The 20,326-nt window shown below is 44.1% G+C and overlaps 1 protein-coding gene across 9 annotated transcripts in view; it reads right to left on the bottom strand.

The window, feature by feature from the left end:
* STXBP5L (syntaxin binding protein 5L) overlaps nucleotides 1-20,326 on the bottom strand; it is a 160,761-nt gene that overhangs the window by 71,720 nt on the left and 68,715 nt on the right. For all 9 annotated transcript variants that reach the window (XM_075263342.1, XM_075263343.1, XM_075263338.1 and 6 more), the window contains 4 exons: nucleotides 18,975-19,056; nucleotides 17,299-17,399; nucleotides 4,855-4,989; nucleotides 1,610-1,673 (listed from right to left, as the gene is read on the bottom strand). In XM_075263342.1, the coding sequence (XP_075119443.1) occupies nucleotides 1,610-1,673; nucleotides 4,855-4,989; nucleotides 17,299-17,399; nucleotides 18,975-19,056 (382 nt within the window). The remainder of the gene's footprint in view (nucleotides 1-1,609; nucleotides 1,674-4,854; nucleotides 4,990-17,298; nucleotides 17,400-18,974; nucleotides 19,057-20,326) is intronic.

Below are 20,326 nucleotides of genomic sequence, written 5' to 3' on the forward strand. Positions count from 1 at the left end.
AGCAGAGATTATCAGCACAATGTGAGTCATCTGGCCCGGGGTACAGCAGAGATTATCAGCACAATGTCAGTCACCTGGCCCGGGGTACAGCAGAGATTATCAGCACAATGTCAATCATCTGGCCCAGGGTACAGCAGAGATTATCAGCACAATGTCAGTCATCTGGCCTGGGATAGAGCAGAGATTATCAGCACAATGTGAGTCATCTGGCCCAGGGTACAGCAGAGATTATCAGCACAATGTCAGTCATCTGGCCCGGGGTACAGCAGAGATTATCAGCACAATGTCAGTCACCTGGCCCGGGGTACAGCAGAGATTATCAGCACAATGTCAGTCATCTGGCCCAGAGTACAGCAGAGATTATCAGCACAATGTCAGTCATCTGGCCCGGGGTACAGCAGAGATTATCAGCACAATGTCAGTCATCTGGCCCGGGATACAGCATATATTATCAGCACAATGTCAGTCATCTGGCCCGGGGTAGAGCAGAGATTATCAGCACAATGTCAGTCATCTGGCCCAGGGTACAGCAGAGATTATCAGCACAATGTCAGTCATCTGGCCCAGGGTACAGCAGAGATTATCAGCACAATGTCAGTCATCTGGCCCGGGGTACAGCAGAGATTATCAGCACAATGTCAGTCATCTGGCCCGGGGTACAGCAGAGATTATCAGCACAATGTCAGTCATCTGGCCCGGGGTACAGCAGAGATTATCAGCACAATGTGAGTCATCTGGCCCGGGGTACAGCAGAGATTATCAGCACAATGTGAATCATCTGGCCCGGGGTACAGCAGAGATTATCAGCACAATGTCAGTCATCTGGCCTGGGGTACAGCAGAGATTATCAGCACAATGTCAGTCATCTGGCCCCGGGGTAGAGCAGAGATTATCAGCACAATGTCAGTCATCTGGCCCGGGGTACAGCAGAGATTATCAGCACAATGTCAGTCATCTGGCCCGGGGTACAGCAGAAATTATCAGCACAATGTCAGTCACCTGGCCCGGGGTACAGCAGAGATTATCAGCACAATGTCAGTCATCTGGCCCGGGGTACAGCAGAAATTATCAGCACAATGTCAGTCATCTGGCCCGGGGTACAGCAGAGATTATCAGCACAATGTCAGTCATCTGGCCCGGGGTACAGCAGAAATTATCAGCACAATGTCAGTCATCTGGCCCGGGGTACAGCAGAGATTATCAGCACAATGACACTTGATATAATTGTCACTGTAAGGTTTTATCCTTTCTGTCGTTCTTACTGCATAAGCTCCGCCTCCTGCTCCCCTAGAGCCCCTCCCTATTGGCAGAGATATGCAGCTACTTCCTCCCTCATTTGCCTTGTTCTTGTCCCCATATCTATCCTCTCTGTTCGTTGCTGTACACACTGATCTCCTTGTGTATTATTTTCATTCTGATTCTCTTCCTGTTACAACTTTAAGAAGAATTACAATAAAATAAAAATAACAAAGCAGCAATTTATAACTAGGGATGGGCGAACCCTAGACCCAGGCGTTGTGATAGGTTCCTCATAGGTGGACAAATCCTTTAAGAAATGATAACAATGGTGATGAGTATAGAGGGCTCAGTGACACGTCACACCTCATACCTTGCCTTCATCTCTCGGGGTGTCACTTAAATGTACAACGGGCCCCGGGTGAGTCTTGGTTGATCTGAAAGGAAAGGACAGAGAAGAGACACAGGTGAGTGTGACCCCCACTGTATGAAGAACCATTTAATATGGACCCCAAATTATAGTATCCCTCTTAATATGGCCCCCCACTGTATAATGCGCCTCTTAATACGGTTCCCACATAAATATTTCCATGAACATGGCCCTATAGTATGATGTCCCCATTAATATGGCCCTATAGTATGATGGCCCTATTAATATGGCCCTATAGTATGATGGCCCCATTAATATGGCCCTATAGTATGATGTCCCCATTAATATGGCCCTATAGTATGATGTCCCCATTAATATGGCCCTATAGTATGATGTCCCCATTAATATGACCCTATAGTATGATGGCCCTATTAATATGGCCCTATAGTATGATGTCCCCATTAATATGGCCCTATAGTATGATGGCCCCATTAATATGGCCCTATAGTATGATGGCCCTATTAATATGGCCCTATAGTATGATGTCCCCATTAATATGGCCCTATAGTATGATGGCCCCATTAATATGGCCCTATAGTATGATGGCCCTATTAATATGGCCCTATAGTATGATGGCCCCATTAATATGGCCCTATAGTATGATGGCCCCATTAATATGGCCCTATAGTATGATGTCCCCATTAATATGGCTAACACACTATAATGTCTTCCTTAATATTAATATTGTTCATCCAAAATTGAAAATTTTTGCCACTTTTTGAAAGTGACATGACAAGAGGGCGAGGTGACAGCGAGGACGTGGGGCACGATTCGGTGGACTGGCACTCAACACACTGTGGCGAGCAATGAAAAGCCCCAAAACCATGTTCATTGTTCGCAGCAGCAAAATCAATGATCTGCCATCGGCTTTATAGGGAGAATCCACTTAGCCGAGCGATCAATGATTACAGTCAGCGGCTCCATTAGGGAGGGATACAGCGCCCTCCAGTGGATGATGGGGCCAAGAAAGAAGTGAAGTGCTCAGAGATACCACATAAAAGGAGCCATTCCTGAAAAGCATCAGACACAAAGGAGGAGAGGCAGCAGGGCACAGCATGGTGGACACTGGGAAGAGACATTACACTGCTCGACATGCCAGAACCGAGAATCACGTGAGCTACACTGGGCCTCAATATCATGTATAGCACACGTATGACAGATGTATATAATCCAGCACTGCACCACAGGTATGAATACACAAGTTGTAGAACGATAAGTAACCTGAATGCAGAATAGTGAGCGCAGCTCTGGAGTATAATACAGGATAAGTAATGTAGTGTATGTACACAGTGACTGTACCAGCAGAATAGTGAGTGCAGCTCTGGAGTATAATATAGGATAAGTAATGTAATATATGTTACACAGTGACTGTACCAGCAGAATAGTGAGCGCAGCTCTGGAGTATAATACAGGATAAGTAATGTAGTGTATGTACACAGTGACTGTACCAAGAGAATAGAGAGCGCAGCTCTGGAGTATAATACAGGATAAGTAATGTAATGTATGTACACAGTGACTGCACCAGCAGAATAGTGAGCGCAGCTCTGGAGTATAATACAGGATAAGTAATGTAATGTATGTACACAGTGACTGTACCAGCAGAATAGTGAGCGCAGCTCTGGAGTATAATACAGGATAAGTAATGTAATGTATGTACACAGTGACTGCACCAGCAGAATAGTGAGCGCAGCTCTGGAGTATAATACAGGATAAGTAATGTAATATATGTACACAGTGACTGTATCAGCAGAATAGTGAGTGCAGCTCTGAAGTATGTTGTATAAGGCTGTTTTCCTATCCTACATGACCTCTAGGGATTAATCTGGTGTTGGGTCCTTTATATCGCCTGGTTATATAAATTTACATGAAGTTTATGATGTAGGAAGACAGACCAAGTGTAAATAGACACATAGAATTCTCTAGACTATACACCAGTAATAAACTGCACCTAATACCGATGACATGTAAAGAGATGGCGGCTGCAGGACGGGGATAGTGGTACATAACAGAAGAATATGAGATTCTACAACAGACATACCATAAGATGTGAGTATACAAGATCAGGAGAAAACCAAGAGAGGGAATTATATAGATATAGGATATAAGGGAGCATGGAGTAACGCTGGAGCTCGGACTGGAGTCTGTATGGAAAGGTCACAAGTGATTTATGTCTTCTCCAATGTGGTGAAATATGTATGGCGGCATTATCTGCAGAGGCGGCAGATCTCTATTCATTTCCTAAATGCCACAACATAAAACAAGGCTGGTAAAGGCTGCAACATTTCACTTTAATGGGGTGCAGATTGGAGGGTGGGGGATGTGAAGATTGCACTCAGTTCATTACATCTGTTACAGATTGTATGCTGACAGTAACACAAAAAATATTATCACATGATGACAAATGACTCCAGTCCTGTCATAAGTGTGCATGATGGTGAATGTAATCTCTATGGAGGAGGACGAGGGATGCGCAGCTGCAGAATATCTAGGGACACACTGTCAGGAGCTGTACAATGTGTAGTCTCATGTATGAGTTTCATGACTAGAGATGAGTGCAGGTATCTGACCAACTCACCACAACAGAATGGGAATAGTGATAGGATTATGTGCTGTGATCCTCTCCTGATGTCCTCATGAGTCCTGCTCCCTCCACCACTCGTAGAGAAAGCCTGTGAGTCCTGCTTCCCCCACCTCTCATATAGAGAAAGCCTGTAAGTCCTGCTAACTTCCCCTCCCCCCCGCACTATGACTGGAGTTTAAGCAGGACTCACAGGCTTTCTCTATGAGTGTGAAGGGATATCAGGACTCACAAGCACATTAGTGATCGGAGGGGTGTAGCAGTGTCCCTCCATCCCTGCATTACTGCTCAGATGAACTCCCCGAGATGCTACTGATACAAATACCCCTGTAAAAGCCCTGAGATTTACAAAACTTGTATAACTGTGTAACTAGCTCCAGTGTAGGATGACTATTCAGACATGGATGTCAGGAGCTTTATAATGTGATCCCTGGAGACCTGCAGATGTGACTGCAGCCAGACGCATATACATATACATTCATCTCCTGACATCACAGATGTGACATCATATAATGGGGGCATAAAGAAAAAGCTCCACAGATTCACAAGCCTGGAAAGGAAGTGAAGGCCGAGCATGCAAGTCCATATTACATTGTAGAAGGATACTCACAGTTCTATTGCCTTGTTCCACATCACAACATATCCAGAAAGAACGAAGGATAATATATTTACAATGTGCGTGTTTCCTCTCTCTGTCCCGACATAGAGCCATTTACTCTGGAAAGGCAGATGGCAGCACGTAATCCTGAAAGATGGCAGAAAGTCACATGAAATCACAGCAGGTCCTGCACTACACGTATCACAGCTAATGAGACCCTCATACAGTTAGGCTCCATTCACATGGAGTAAACACGCGCTCATTCTGGCACAATACACGTGTAATAAATGTCATTGAAGTCAATGGGAGTCTTATTTTTGCACAAGTATTCTTTACACGTGTATTGTGCCAAAATGAGCGCGCGATTACTCCGTGTGAATGGAGCCTAATAGTCAGATCAACACCTGATACTCCAGAAACCTGATAATATGGCAGAGTAGAAAGTCGTCATACCTGAGAGCGACATCCACAAAGCTCAACATCAAGGACCCCAAAGGAGAAGCATATTAACTATGGCAGATACATCCTACACAAAGAGGAGTCACTGCAGAAATTCATTACACTACTTAATCTCCAGAGCTGCACTCACTATTCTGCTGGTACAGTCACTGTGTACATACATTACATTACTTATCCTGTATTATACTCCAGAGCTGCGCTCACTATTCTGCTGGTGCAGTCACTGTGTACATACATTACATTACTTATCCTGTATTATACTGCAGAGCTGCGCTCACTATTCTGCTGGTACAGTCACTGTGTACATACATTACATTACTTATCCTGTATTATACTCCAGAGCTGCGTTCACTATTCTGCTGGTACAGTCACTGTGTACATACATCACATTACTTACCCTGTATTATATCCCAGAGCTGCGCTCACTATTCTGCTGGTACAGTCACTGTGTACATACATTACATTACTTATCCTGTATTATACTCCAGAGCTGCGCTCACTATTCTGCTGGTGCAGTCACTGTGTACATACATTACATTACTTATCCTGTATTATACTCCAGAGCTGCGCTCACTATTCTGCTGGTACAGTCACTGTGTACATACATTACATTACTTATCCTGTATTATACCCCAGAGCTGCGCTCACTATTCTGCTGGTACAGTCACTGTGTACATACATTACATTACTTTTCCTGTATTATACCCCAGAGCTGCGCTCACTATTCTGCTGGTACAGTCACTGTGTACATACATTACATTACTTATCCTGTATTATACTCCAGAGCTGCGCTCACTATTCTGCTGGTACAGTCACTGTGTACATACATTACATTACTTATCCTGTATTATACTCCAGAGCTGCGCTCACTATTCTGCTGGTGCAGTCACTGTGTACATACATTACATTACTTATCCTGTATTATACTCCAGAGCTGCGCTCACTATTCTGCTGGTGCAGTCACTGTGTACATACATTACATTACTTATCCTGTATTATACTCCAGAGCTGCGCTCACTATTCTGCTGGTGCAGTCACTGTGTACATACATTACATTACTTATCCTGTATTATACTCCAGAGCTGCGCTCACTATTCTGCTGGTACAGTCACTGTGTACATACATTACATTACTTATCCTGTATTATACTCCAGAGCTGCGCTCACTATTCTGCTGGTACAGTCACTGTGTACATACATTACATTACTTATCCTGTATTATACTCCAGAGCTGCGCTCACTATTCTGCTGCTACAGTCACTGTGTACATACATTACATTACTTATCCTGTATTATACTCCAGAGCTGCGCTCACTATTCTGCTGGTGCAGTCATTGTGTACATACATTACTTATCCTGTATTATACTCCAGAGCTGAGCTCACTATTCTGCTGGTGCAGTCACTGTGTACGTACATTACATTACTTATCCTGTATTATACTCCAGAGCTGCGCTCACTATTCTGCTGGTACAGTCACTGTGTACATACATTACATTACTTATCCTGTATTATACTCCAGAGCTGCGCTCACTATTCTGCTGCTACAGTCACTGTGTACATACATTACATTACTTATCCTGTATTATATTCCAGAGCTGCGCTCACTATTCTGCTGGTGCAGTCATTGTGTACATACATTACTTATCCTGTATTATACTCCAGAGCTGAGCTCACTATTCTGCTGGTGCAGTCACTGTGTACGTACATTACATTACTTATCCTGTATTATACTCCAGAGCTGCGCTCACTATTCTGCTGGTACAGTCACTGTGTACATACATTACATTACTTATCCTGTATTATACTCCAGAGCTGCGCTCACTATTCTGCTGGTGCAGTCACTGTGTACATACATTACTTATCCTGTATTATACTCCAGAGCTGCGCTCACTATTCTGCTGGTGCAGTCATTGTGTACATACATTACTTATCCTGTATTATACTCCAGAGCTGAGCTCACTATTCTGCTGGTGCAGTCACTGTGTACGTACATTACATTACTTATCCTGTATTATACTCCAGAGCTGCGCTCACTATTCTGCTGGTACAGTCACTGTGTACATACATTACATTACTTATCCTGTATTATACTCCAGAGCTGCACTCACTATTCTGCTGGTACAGTCACTGTGTACATACATTACATTACTTATTCTGTACTATACTCCAGAGCTGCGCTCACTGTTCTGCTGGTGCAGTCACTGTGTACATACATTACATTACTTATCCTGTATTATACTCCAGAGCTGCACTCACTATTGTGCTGGTACAGTCACTGTGTACGTACATTACATTACATTACTTATCCTGTATTATGCCCCAGAGCTGCGTTCACTATTCTGCTGGTACAGTCACTGTGTACATACATTACATTACTTATCCTGTATTATACTCCAGAGCTGCGCTCACTATTCTGCTGGTACAGTCACTGTGTACATACATTACATTACTTATCCTGTATTATACTCCAGAGCTGCGCTCACTATTCTGCTGGTGCAGTCACTGTGTACATACATTACATTACTTATCCTGTATTATACTCCAGAGCTGCGCTCACTATTCTACTGCCATAGAGCGCCATACATGACTGGCGGGGACAGCTGGTACCTCTCCAGCATGCCGAGGGAGCACATGCCCAATGACAGGTTATACAGACCATTACATTAGTGCAGACGCAGATATAGTGAGTTAATCTTTCTCTGCACCAGTCGATATCTGTCATATTTAATATGAACAGATCAGGCCGCACACATTGCCGGGGAAGTGATAATGCACTGAGAATTTATAATCCTTCTCTTGTATTATCCACACAGGTCACCTCACCCTGGAGGATGGGACCACACGAAGCCAATAGAACTGCACTAAGTATAATTACTATAGAGCCGGATCACTGACAGGAAGTGTTGTCACAAGGACACTGTCCGGGGCCCCTCAGTTCTCCTTTTAGTCCTGGTAACTCTTTACAAGGAGTCTGATTTAGAACAAAACAAAAAGAAGCAAACAAGGAGCAGGAAATAACATAAAGGAAAGCGAAAGATGCCAAATCTCCTGGTCTGGATACGGATATGTCGCCTCTATTATTACTGTAGGCAGCCGGGTGTGCACAGTGACATAGGCCCAGAGCGGTGAGATTAACACTTTATAGTCCTACCGATAATAACATGAAAATCAAGAAATCTCAGGATATATTACTGTATAAAGAATATTCCACCAATAGTGAGTGCAGCTCTGGAGTATAATACAGGATAAGTAATGTAATGTATGTACACAGTGACTGTACCAGCAGAATAGTGAGCGCAGCTCTGGAGTATAATACAGGATAAGTAATGTAATGTATGTACACAGTGACTGTACCAGCAGAATAGTGAGCGCAGCTCTGGAGTATAATACAGGATAAGTAATGTAATGTACTGTATATACACAGTAACTGCACCAGCAGAATAGTGAGTGCAGCTCTGGAGTATAATACAGGATAAGAAATGTATGTACACAGTGACTGTACCGGCAGAATAGTGAGTGCAGCTCTGGAGTATAATACAGGATAAGTAATGTAATGTATGTACACAGTGACTGCACCAGCAGAATAGTGAGCGCAGCTCTGGAGTATAATACAGGATAAGTAATGTAATGTATGTACACAGTGACTGCACCAGCAGAATAGTGAGCGCAGCTCTGCAGTATAATACAGGATAAGTAATATAATGTATGTACACAGTGACTGCACCAGCAGAATAGTGAGCGCAGCTCTGGAGTATAATACAGGATAAGTAATGTAATGTATGTACACAGTGACTGTACCAGCAGAGTAGTGAGTGCAGCTCTGGAGTATAATACAGGACAAGTAATGTAATGTACGGTATGTACACAGTGACTGTACCAGCAGAATAGTGAGAGCAGCTCTGGAGTATAATACAGGATAAGTAATGTAATGTATGTACACAGTGACTGCACCAGAAGAATAGTGAGCGCAGCTCTGGAGTATAATACAGGATAAGTAATGTAATGTATGTACACAGTGACTGTACCAGCAGAATAGTGAGCACAGCTCTGCAGTATCATACAGAATAAGTAATGTAATGTATGTACACAGTGACTGTACCAGCAGAATAGTGAGCGCAGCTCTGGAGTATAATACAGAATAAGTAATGTAATGTATGTACACAGTGACTGTACCAGCAGAATAGTGAGCGCAGCTCTGGAGTATAATACAGGATAAATAATGTAATGTATGTACACAGTGACTGCACCAGCAGAATAGAGAGCGCAGCTCTGGAGTATAATACAGGATAAGTAATGTAATGTATGTACACAGTGACTGCACCAGCAGAATAGTGAGCGCAGCTCTGGAGTATAATACAGAATAAGTAATGTAATGTATGTACACAGTGACTGTACCAGCAGAATAGTGAGCCCAACTCTGGAGTATAATACAGGATAAGTAGTGTAATGTATGTACACAGTGACTGTACCAGCAGAATAGTGAGTGCAGCTCCGGAGTATAATACAGGATAAGTAATGTAATGTATGTACACAGTGACTGTACCAGCAGAATAGTGAGTGCAGCTCTGGAGTATAATACAGGATAAGTAATGTAATGTATGTACACAGTGACTGTACCAGCAGAATAGTGAGCCCAGCTCTGGAGTATAATACAGGATAAGTAATGTAATGTATGTACACAGTGACAGTACCAGCAGAATAGTGAGCGCAGCTCTGGAGTATAATACAGAATAAGTAATGTAATGTATGTACACAGTGACTGTACCAGCAGAATAGTGAGCGCAGCTCTGGAGTATAATACAGGATAAGTAATGTAATGTATGTACACAGTGACTGTACCAGCAGAATAGTGAGCGCAGCTCTGGAGTATAATACAGGATAAATAATGTAATGTATGTACACAGTGACTGCACCAGCAGAATAGTGAGCGCAGCTCTGGAGTATAATACAGAATAAGTAATGTAATGTATGTACACAGTGACTGTACCAGCAGAATAGTGAGCGCAGCTCTGGAGTATAATACAGGATAAGTAGTGTAATGTATGTACACAGTGACTGTACCAGCAGAATAGTGAGCCCAGCTCTGGAGTATAATACAGGATAAGTAATGTAATGTATGTACACAGTGACTGTACCAGCAGAATAGTGAGCGCAGCTCTGGAGTATAATACAGAATAAGTAATGTAATGTATGTACACAGTGACTGTACCAGCAGAATAGTGAGCCCAGCTCTGGAGTATAATACAGGATAAGTAGTGTAATGTATGTACACAGTGACTGTACCAGCAGAATAGTGAGCCCAGCTCTGGAGTATAATACAGGATAAGTAATGTAATGTATGTACACAGTGACTGTACCAGCAGAATAGTGAGCGCAGCTCTGGAGTATAATACAGAATAAGTAATGTAATGTATGTACACAGTGACTGTACCAGCAGAATAGTGAGCGCAGCTCTGGAGTATAATACAGGATAAGTAATGTAATGTATGTACACAGTGACTGTACCAGCAGAATAGTGAGCGCAGCTCTGGAGTATAATACAGGATAAGTAATGTAATGTATGTACACAGTGACTGTACCAGCAGAATAGTGAGCGCAGCTCTGGAGTATAATACAGGATGTAAATTATATATGTCACATCCAGGATTTGATCTACCATTTAATTGTAGCAAAAACCTTAGAGCATAAAGTGAGACCCCGCAGTACAAGCCTAAAAATAAGGACTTGTAAAACTGAGAGATTGTGCACTGAGCTGCCCATCACCTGCCCTGCATCTCCTCATCTGCTGTAGTGAGGTCTACCCTGTATATATGAGCGGTGCAGTGATGTCTACCCTGTATATATGGGGGAAAGTTAGGTATACCCTGTATATATGAGGGGTGCAGTGAGGTCTACCCTGTATATATGGGGGGGCAGTGAGGTCTACCGTGTATATATGAGGGGTGCAGTGTGGTCTACCGTGTATATATGAGGGGTGCAGTGAGGTCTACCGTGTATATATGAGGGGTGCAGTGTGGTCTACCGTGTATATATGAGGGGTGCAGTGAGGTCTACCCTGTATTTATAGGGGGGGGGGGTGCAGTGAAGTCTACCCTGTATATATGAGGGGTGCAGTGAGGTCTACCCTGTATTTATAGGGAGGGGGTGCAGTGAGGCCCCAGCCGCCTGTCTGCTATGGCACTCTGTTATCTGGCTGACTCTAGGCACGCTCCCTGCCACCCTGCAGTCTGTACAGAGATTGGAGCCAGTTCACTCAGTTTACTTGCTGTCACACTAAGATCTGGGCATATGGCCAGCAAATCAAAGTGGAGAGAGACAGGAGGTAATGGGAACGTGCCGATGACCTCATTATGCGGAACGGTGCAGCACATGAAAACAAGAGCATTAACATGAAGGAATCGGCACCACAAAGCTGTAAACTTGGGGCTCAGACAGCAGACCCTCCAAAAGCTGCAAGAAGTGACGTCCGGTGCCAGGTTGCAGCAGCACCGATGACAGTGGTATATGCAGAGTCATGGCCTGTGGAGACTATGGAGATATCGCCACCATGCACCACATGTCAGATGATGAGGGCTCTACTCCAGCTTCTGCCCCATGTGAATCTCTGCCAATGATGACCATGCAGTAGCGATGGGGGGGCCAGAGTGACGCACGATGCAGCTGTATAAACTGCAATTCATTAGAAATACTCCCCTTACAGTCAGTGTTGGGCCGTGTTCACACCAGAGATCAGGCATGGGGCTAGCCTATGTGTGCAGAATCTACAGTGATAATGGACAGGCTGTGCAGGAGGAAATCTGCTGAGTCTTCACAATTCTGCGCTGATTTTTATCATGAGCCTGTGAATGGGGTATAAAATACTGTGCACAGCAGCGTCATGTGAACAGGGCTCAGCGGCAGAGCACAAGTACCAGGCACAGCAGCGTCATGTGAACAGACCTAGGACAGTGTTGGCCAAAAGTATCTCCCCCCTGCAATTCTGTCAGATAATCCTCGTGTTCTTCCAGATAATGATTGCAAGCACAAACTCTTTCGTAATATCTTCAGTTATTTTGCTTGCAATGAAAAAACACAAAAGAGAATGAAAAAAAAGTCACATCATTGATCATTTTACACAAAACTCCAAACCTGGTGCGGACAGAAGTATTGGCGCCCTCAGCCTAATACTTGGCAGCGCAACCTTTAGACACAATAACTGCGCACAACCGCTTCCGCTAACCAGCAATGAGTTTCTTACAAGGCTCTGCTGGAATCTTAGACCCTTCTTCTTTGGCTCCTGCTCGCGGTCCCCCCTGAGATGTGAAGGGGGCCTTCTCCAAACTGCCACCAAGAGATCTCTCCCCCTCCCCCACAGGTGTTCTATGGGATTCAGGGCTGGACTCATTGCTGCCACTTTACAAGTCTCCAGGGCTTTCTCTCACCACCATTTTCTAGTGCTGACCTGAAGTGTGTTTTGGGTCCTTGTCCTGCTGGAAGAGCCCTGACCTCTGAGGGAGACCCCGCTTTCTCACACTGGGCCCTACATGATGCTGCACAATGTGTTGGTCGTCTTCAGACTTCATAATGCCATGCACACGGTCAAGCAGTCCAGTGCCAGAGGCAGCAAAGCAACCCCAAACCATCAGGGACCTCCGCCATGTCTGACTGTAGGGGGCGTCTTCTTCTCTGTGAAGGCCTCTTTTTTCCCTGTAATCTCTATGTTGAGGCCTTTTCCTACTTTTGTCTCCTCTGACCAGAGAACATTCTTCCAGAACGGTTTTGGCTTTCTCAGGTAAGTTTTGGCAAACTCCAGCCTGGCTTCTGTCTGTGGGTAAGAAGTGGGGTCTTCCTGGGTCTCCTACCATACAGTCCCTTCTCATTCAGACGCTGACGCTGGATAGTATGGGGTGACACTGTTGTACCCTCGGACTGCAGGGCAGCTTGGACTTGTTTGGATGTTAGTCGCGGTTCTTTATCCGCCATCCGCACAATCTTACACTGAAATCTCTGGTCAATGTTTCTTCTCCGTCCACATCTAGGGAGGTTAGCCACAGGGCCATGGGCTTTACACTTCTTGATGACACTGCGCACGGTAGACACAGGAACATTCAGGTCTTTGGAGATGGACTTGTAGCCTTGAGATTGCTCAGGCTTCCTCACAATTTTGCTTCTCAAGTCCTCAGACAGTTCTTTGGTCTTCTTTCTTTTCTCCATGCTCAATGTGGTCACACAAGGACACAGGACAGAGGTGGAGTCAACTTTAATCCATTTCAACTGGCTGCAAGTGTGATTTAGTTATTGCCACCACCTGTTAGGTGCCTCAGGTAAGTAACAGATGCTGTCAATTACACAAATTAGAGTAGCATCACATGATTTTTCAAACAGTGCCAATACTTTTGTCCACCCCCTTTTTATGTTTGCTGTGGAATTATATCCAGTTTGGCTTTTTGACAATTCTTTTTGTGGTTTTCCATTGAAGAATAATTAAATGAAGATAAAAATACCAAAAAATTTGGGATTGCAATCATTATCTGGAAGAACATGAGTATTATCTGACAGAATTGCAGGGTGCCAATACTTTTGGCCAACACTGTATCTGCAGGGCTGGAGTGATATGCTGGCTCTGGTGACAATAACCTACTGTATCTATCATGTCATATGAAGGTTGTCCCTATAGTCTGCCAGTGCTGGGATACACCCCCAACTGGTAACATCCAGATGTCAATTTGTTCACCCATTTCCAGGAGGAACAACAGAGACACAGCACAATTCTATGAAAAGTTGTGTCCGAATTGTCATATTAAGAAGACTATAAGTAGATACGTGAGCGGAGCGATGAGGAGAGGTGATGGCTGCTCTATAATGAGGTTTCTATCTCTCGTTCAGGTGATATTTCAGTCTCCATCCAGGTTCTGCCCCCAGGAGACGGCAGCAGAGACAGCAGAATGGGCGCATGATGAAACGCTCTCATTTCTGCCCCCAGGAAACGGGATGATTCCATTTGCCACTCTGCTGTTATATACGGCGGGTCCTTACTGAGCTGCCAGTGACTGCCATGTACAGGGCACTTCATCCTGTGATGGCGGCGCTCACCGCCCTGACAAGTGTTTGTGCCTCTCGCTTTATCTGTCATGTGTCGTGTAAGATCCAGACACGGGCAGCTCCTGCGGGAGGCGATACACAGCGCCCGGCAGCAGCGCTCCCCCGCTTTACCTGACATAATTACAGGGCAGGATACAAGTGTATATTGGCTCCGATACTTCTCGCTCATTCACTACTGAGTCATATCATGAAGAGTCTGAACACGGCCCTAAGGTCACAGAAGGAAGACTGAAGAGTTTATAGCAAGTGCTACATAAAGATGTGCCGGGAATATGCCCAACCCCGAACAGTGGCAAAGGTGTCCCGAAAATGTCACCTTATATAACAGACGTTTAATGTACGTCCCATGTGAATGGCACATAAAACAGGACCCTTCAATGCTTATTAACCCCATAATGATCTCACTGATTGTGGTCCTAAAAACTGAAGGCACATCTCTATCCAATTCACTGAGTGACCAGTGGTGCAGCACAATAGTAAGAGGGCTAAGAGAGTTCTCAGGAGGTCCCACACACCAGAACTGAAGGCCCCGACACAGCCCAGAGTGATCCCTATCATGTATGTACACAGTGACTGCACCAGCAGAATAGTGAGCGCAGCTCTGGAGTATAATACAGGATAAGTAATGTAATGTATGTACACAGTGACTGCACCAGCAGACTAGTGAGCGCAGCTCTGGAGTATAATACAGGATAAGTAATGTAATGTATGTACACAGTGACTGTACCAGCAGAATAGTGATCGCAGCTCTGGAGTATAATACAGGATAAGTAATGTAATGTATGTACACAGTGACTGTACCAGCAGAATAGTGATCGCAGCTCTGGAGTATAATACAGGATAAGTAATGTAATGTATGTACACAGTGACTGTACCAGCAGAATAGTGAGCGCAGCTCTGGAGTATAATACAGGATAAGTAATGTAATGTATGTACACAGTGACTGCACCAGCAGAATAGTGAGCGCAGCTCTGGAGTATAATACAGGATAAGTAATGTAATGTATGTACACAGTGACTGTACCAGCAGAATAGTGAGCGCAGCTCTGGAGTATAATACAGGATAAGTAATGTAATGTATGTACACAGTGACTGTACCAGCAGAATAGTGAGCGCAGCTCTGAAGTATAATACAGGATAAGTAATGTATGTACACAGTGACTGCACCAGCAGAATAGTGAGTGCAGCTCTGGAGTATAATGCAGGATAAGTAATGTAATGTATGTACACAGTGACTGTACCAGCAGAATAGTGAGCGCAGCTCTGGAGTATAATACAGGATAAGTAATGTAATGTATGTACACAGTGACTGCACCAGCAGAATAGTGAGCGCAGCTCTGGAGTATAATACAGGATAAGTAATGTAATGTATGTACACAGGGACTGCACCAGCAGAATAGTGAGCGCAGCTCTGGAGTATAATACAGGATAAGTAATGTAATGTATGTACACAGTGACTGTACCAGCAGAATACTGAGTGCAGCTCTGGAGTATAATACAGGATAAGTAATGTAATGTATGTACACAGTGACTGTACCAGCAGAATAGTGAGCGCAGCTCTGGAGTATAATACAGGATAAGTAATGTAATGTATGTACACAGTGACTGCACCAGCAGAATAGTGAGCGCAGCTCTGGAGTATAATACAGGATAAGTAATGTAATGTATGTACACAGTGACTGTACCAGCAGAATAGTGAGTGCAGCTCTGGAGTATAATACAGGATAAGTAATGTAATGTATGTACACAGTGACTGTACCAGCAGAATAGTGAGTGCAGCTCTGGAGTATAATACAGGATAAGTAATGTAATGTATGTACACAGTGACTGCACCAGCAGAATAGTGAGCGCGGCTCTGGAGTATAATACAGGATAAGAAATGTATGTACACAGTGACTGTACCGGCAGAATAGTGAGTGCAGCTCTGGAGTATAATACAGGATAAGTAATGTAATCTCAGTACACAGAATATTGAGTGCAGCTCTGGAGTATACAGATGTATTTAAATAGACCCTTTATCTTTTTATTCTTTCTACCTATATAGGCTATAAACTGGTCTGTAATGCTGGACATGCCCTTTGAAAGACTAAACATCTGACATATTAAGTGAGAAATGTCAATCCAGGGAAATAACCAGCGGACATAGCCGGGATGCGGAGTTCCCAGTACACTGAGCATGTAGTTTTAGGCTTGACGTATAATATCGGGTATGTCAGAATAACATGTGCTTTCTATTATGTGCTATGATTATGTGTGTTATATTAGGGGTGCTGGTGTTGTCCTCTGAGTTTGGGTGATGTTTCCTGCTATTACTTCACACTTATTAAAGTGTCTTTTGTAGTGATTTACGTATTATTTGTGGACTTACTGAACATGCTGCCTTTAATGATACATACATATACACATATACATGGTACTATATAGATGCAGCTTTATCTCTTTTCCTTGCTATACATCCCCTGAGGTTACAGATACCGCCTTGCTGTGCTCTTATATAGTGTGCATATATATATATATATATATATATATATATATATATATATATATGACACTATTTATGCTGTGGACCATGACAGCCGCTTTTTTCTACACTGCTGGTCTTTGTCTATATACTGTATATTATATGAGATTTTTTTTTATTAATAAACATTTGATATATTTTGCTATAGTTGTGTAGTACTTTTTGTGTTTTGGCGTACATTATTTCTTTTTTCAGTTTTGTATCTATCTGTGATGGCAGACGTTGCAGACTCGGTTGCTGCCGGTGACTTTTTACCATCAGAGGTCCAGCTGAGTGCCCGCCATGCGGTCCTGGCTTTACTCTTTATCTACAGACCCGCAGCCCGGCCATCGCTCCCCCAGCACATCAGTGATATTAGTTCTCAGTATTATGTTTGTCGAGTTTTATTCTTCTTACCGTTCTTTGTTAAATCTAAGGGAATGGAGCACAGCTGGACGCTTCTGCCTCAGGCTCCACAAGTGAAGCGTCTCGTCGGCACATGCAGTGACCAAGGCACCCTGCGGACACAAAGAAAGACGTAACCGGCACTAGGATTACATTCACGGGGTGAAGAGTACGTGTCCAGGTGTGTCACCTATGGGACCACTAAAAGACGCAGCTAGGGAATCCCTACCTAGGTATCCTGTGAAGTATATTCAGGGGTGCCCATCTGTATACACCCTGGCATACTGGCATAGACCACGATCAGGGGTATTATGTGACTAGCCTCATGGTCCATCTGTACAGCCCTGGGCATTTACTGAATGATGAGCCTGGACAGGACAGATGCTGAGCAGACCTAATGACATGGCAGACTGTAAGACGCACGGCTGCAGATGGGCACACACCTTCTTGACACTGGCATCTGCCCATCCGTGAGCCCCATGTGCCCTCTGGTGGAGTCTCACAGATCTTGCAAACTATTACTATAGGAAGAGTAAGTTAGGTGTGTGGCCCAGGACCATGTATACACCAGTTATATGCCATGTGGGTAATATACAGGGAGCTATGTGCTGACAGCGCCATTGCTTCATACCAGGCAGCAGCTCTATAGGGGAAGATGCAACAACCCAGAAAATTCTAGCTGATATCTTACTTCACAGAAATACAAATGACACTGCCCCAGATTGCAGGTACCAATTCACACACTGCTGGGTGTAGGAGATGATATAGTCTCATGGGGTCACTCAGGTCACTGATTTATTGCACTTTTTGTACCTCTTTATATAATTTTTTAGTTACGTTTAAGTGAATGAGTCTGCAGTGTCGGCTTGTGTCTGAACAGGTCTAAGAGCCGGAGCTACAGTGAGGGCTCTGACCAATCACATTCAGCAGACTATGTCACATGACCAATCACATTCAGCAGACTGTCACATGACCAATCACATTCAGCAGACTATGTCACATGACCAATCACATTCAGCAGACTATGTCACATGGCATAACTGACCAATCATCACAAGTGGGTAGAACATGCCATGAATGTTCATCAGCAGCCATGATGTGAAGATATAGAGATACAAGTCACTGGATAAATAACCCTGACCACATTGTGAAGGATACACACTATATACAGTATATGTCTAGTATCCTGCTGACTGACGCTCTCTATACTGTAATGTAGTCACCCACATTGGGGGCGGTCAGAGGAGGCTCCAGATTCTGAATCTAATTAATAGATATAAATATATGAGCCGTCAGCTGTGCAGTCTTATAGAGGTGATGTCACATGTAGATGATGTCATGACCACTGCAACCTATGGGAGAAACTTAGATTACCTCTATAATTTATGGACACGGTTTTAGATTACCACAATAATGTATGGGCAGGGTTTAGGATTACCACAATTTATGGGCACAGTCTTAGATTATCACTATAATTTATGTCTCAGATTACCCCTCCACCCCATGGGCAGGGTGTTATACTCGCACTTTAACCTACTGCCTATGATGATAATCTCTACTGAGGGGTCACTGACTTTGTACATGACTTGTTCCCGACTGCACGTCACCCTTGGAGCCTTGCTATGTCTGTAGAGAAGAAGCAGCAGGATTATCCCGGTCAGCACTAGAAGGGTTAATGGGACACTTACCTCATTGATTAGAAACTGGAGATGCAGGACGGCCGCGCCACTTTCATGTTGGCAATGGCAATCAACCCCAGGTCGGCCCAGTCTGATGACGGATAGTTAAGGAGATTACCAGAAAGGAATTAGGAAGAAATAAATATGAGGAAACCCATAAGGAAGGAGAACAGAAGAGGGAGTATCAATATAACATGAGCACAAAGAAGAGGGAGTATCAATATAACATGAGCACAAGGAAGGGGGTCAGGGTTAACAATATAACATGAGCACACAGAAGAGGGGCCCGGGGGTAACAATATAACATAAGCACACAGAAGAGGGGCCCGGGGGTAACAATATAAGGTGGGCACACAGAAGAGGGGTCCGGAGGTAACAATATAACATGAGCACACAGAAGAGGGGTCCGGGGGTAACAATATAACATAAGCACACAGAGGAGATGATCCATCCATTAAGCATGGTGGGGAACAGGGCAGTATGAGCACAGGAGCATCAGGGCCCTGTAATGAGTCTACTGCCTCTTATGTGATTTAATAATATTTATACCCCTTTAACCTCTATCAGGACAAACCAGAACCTTTGAGATCACTGGATATCAGGAGTTAACGGACAATGTAAATGTATTTCCCATAAGCCCCAGAGGTGGTGTAATCCATCTGACCTCCCCTCATAGGGAGCAGTACTGGATGTATTCAGTGATGGGGCCCTCTAGTGATCAGCGGTGCCCTCGGCCTCCTTCATATCTCTCAGTACTACTAGCCCTTTAAGGTATTTTCAGGTTACGGTGAAGCACTTCAAACCCATCATTTCTTCTTCTTCTTCTTCTTCTTCTTGGAAATTTCAATTTGTATAAAACACATAAAAAAAAATAAAAAAAAACAAAGAAAAAGTTTCCATGGTGAAAGATGCGATAAAAGCTTTACAAGTGATCGCGCGGGGCCATTACACCATGATTATAGGCTTACACGGGGGAATGAATGTGACTCATCCATCTCAGTGACACTGTTCTCACTGCCTCAGGTACTGCCGCTGCCTGCGCCTCCTCAGAGGTTTCTGGGGTCTGCCAGGGCCTATCCGGTGTATAATGACCAACCAAGGTCCAGCTATGGCAAAACTACAACTCCCATCAAGTCTGTGACAAGCACTTTGTACGTCTGCCTCAGGAAGGGTTAAAGCGATGGAGTCGGCTGCTGTGTTTCCTGACATCCCGGCTCCTCCTGCTCGGTAAACATCTACTGTAAGCCTCCAATTTCCATATAAATGCAGAATAAACAATCATGATTACTGATGTCTCACAGTGGCTGCCAAGTAAAGAGAAGAGAGCGCCCCCCACAGGGGAGAGTCCATAATACACACCC

This window comes from Leptodactylus fuscus, chromosome 2 (genome assembly GCF_031893055.1).
Source record: "Leptodactylus fuscus isolate aLepFus1 chromosome 2, aLepFus1.hap2, whole genome shotgun sequence".
Classification (NCBI taxonomy): Eukaryota; Metazoa; Chordata; class Amphibia; order Anura; family Leptodactylidae; genus Leptodactylus; species Leptodactylus fuscus.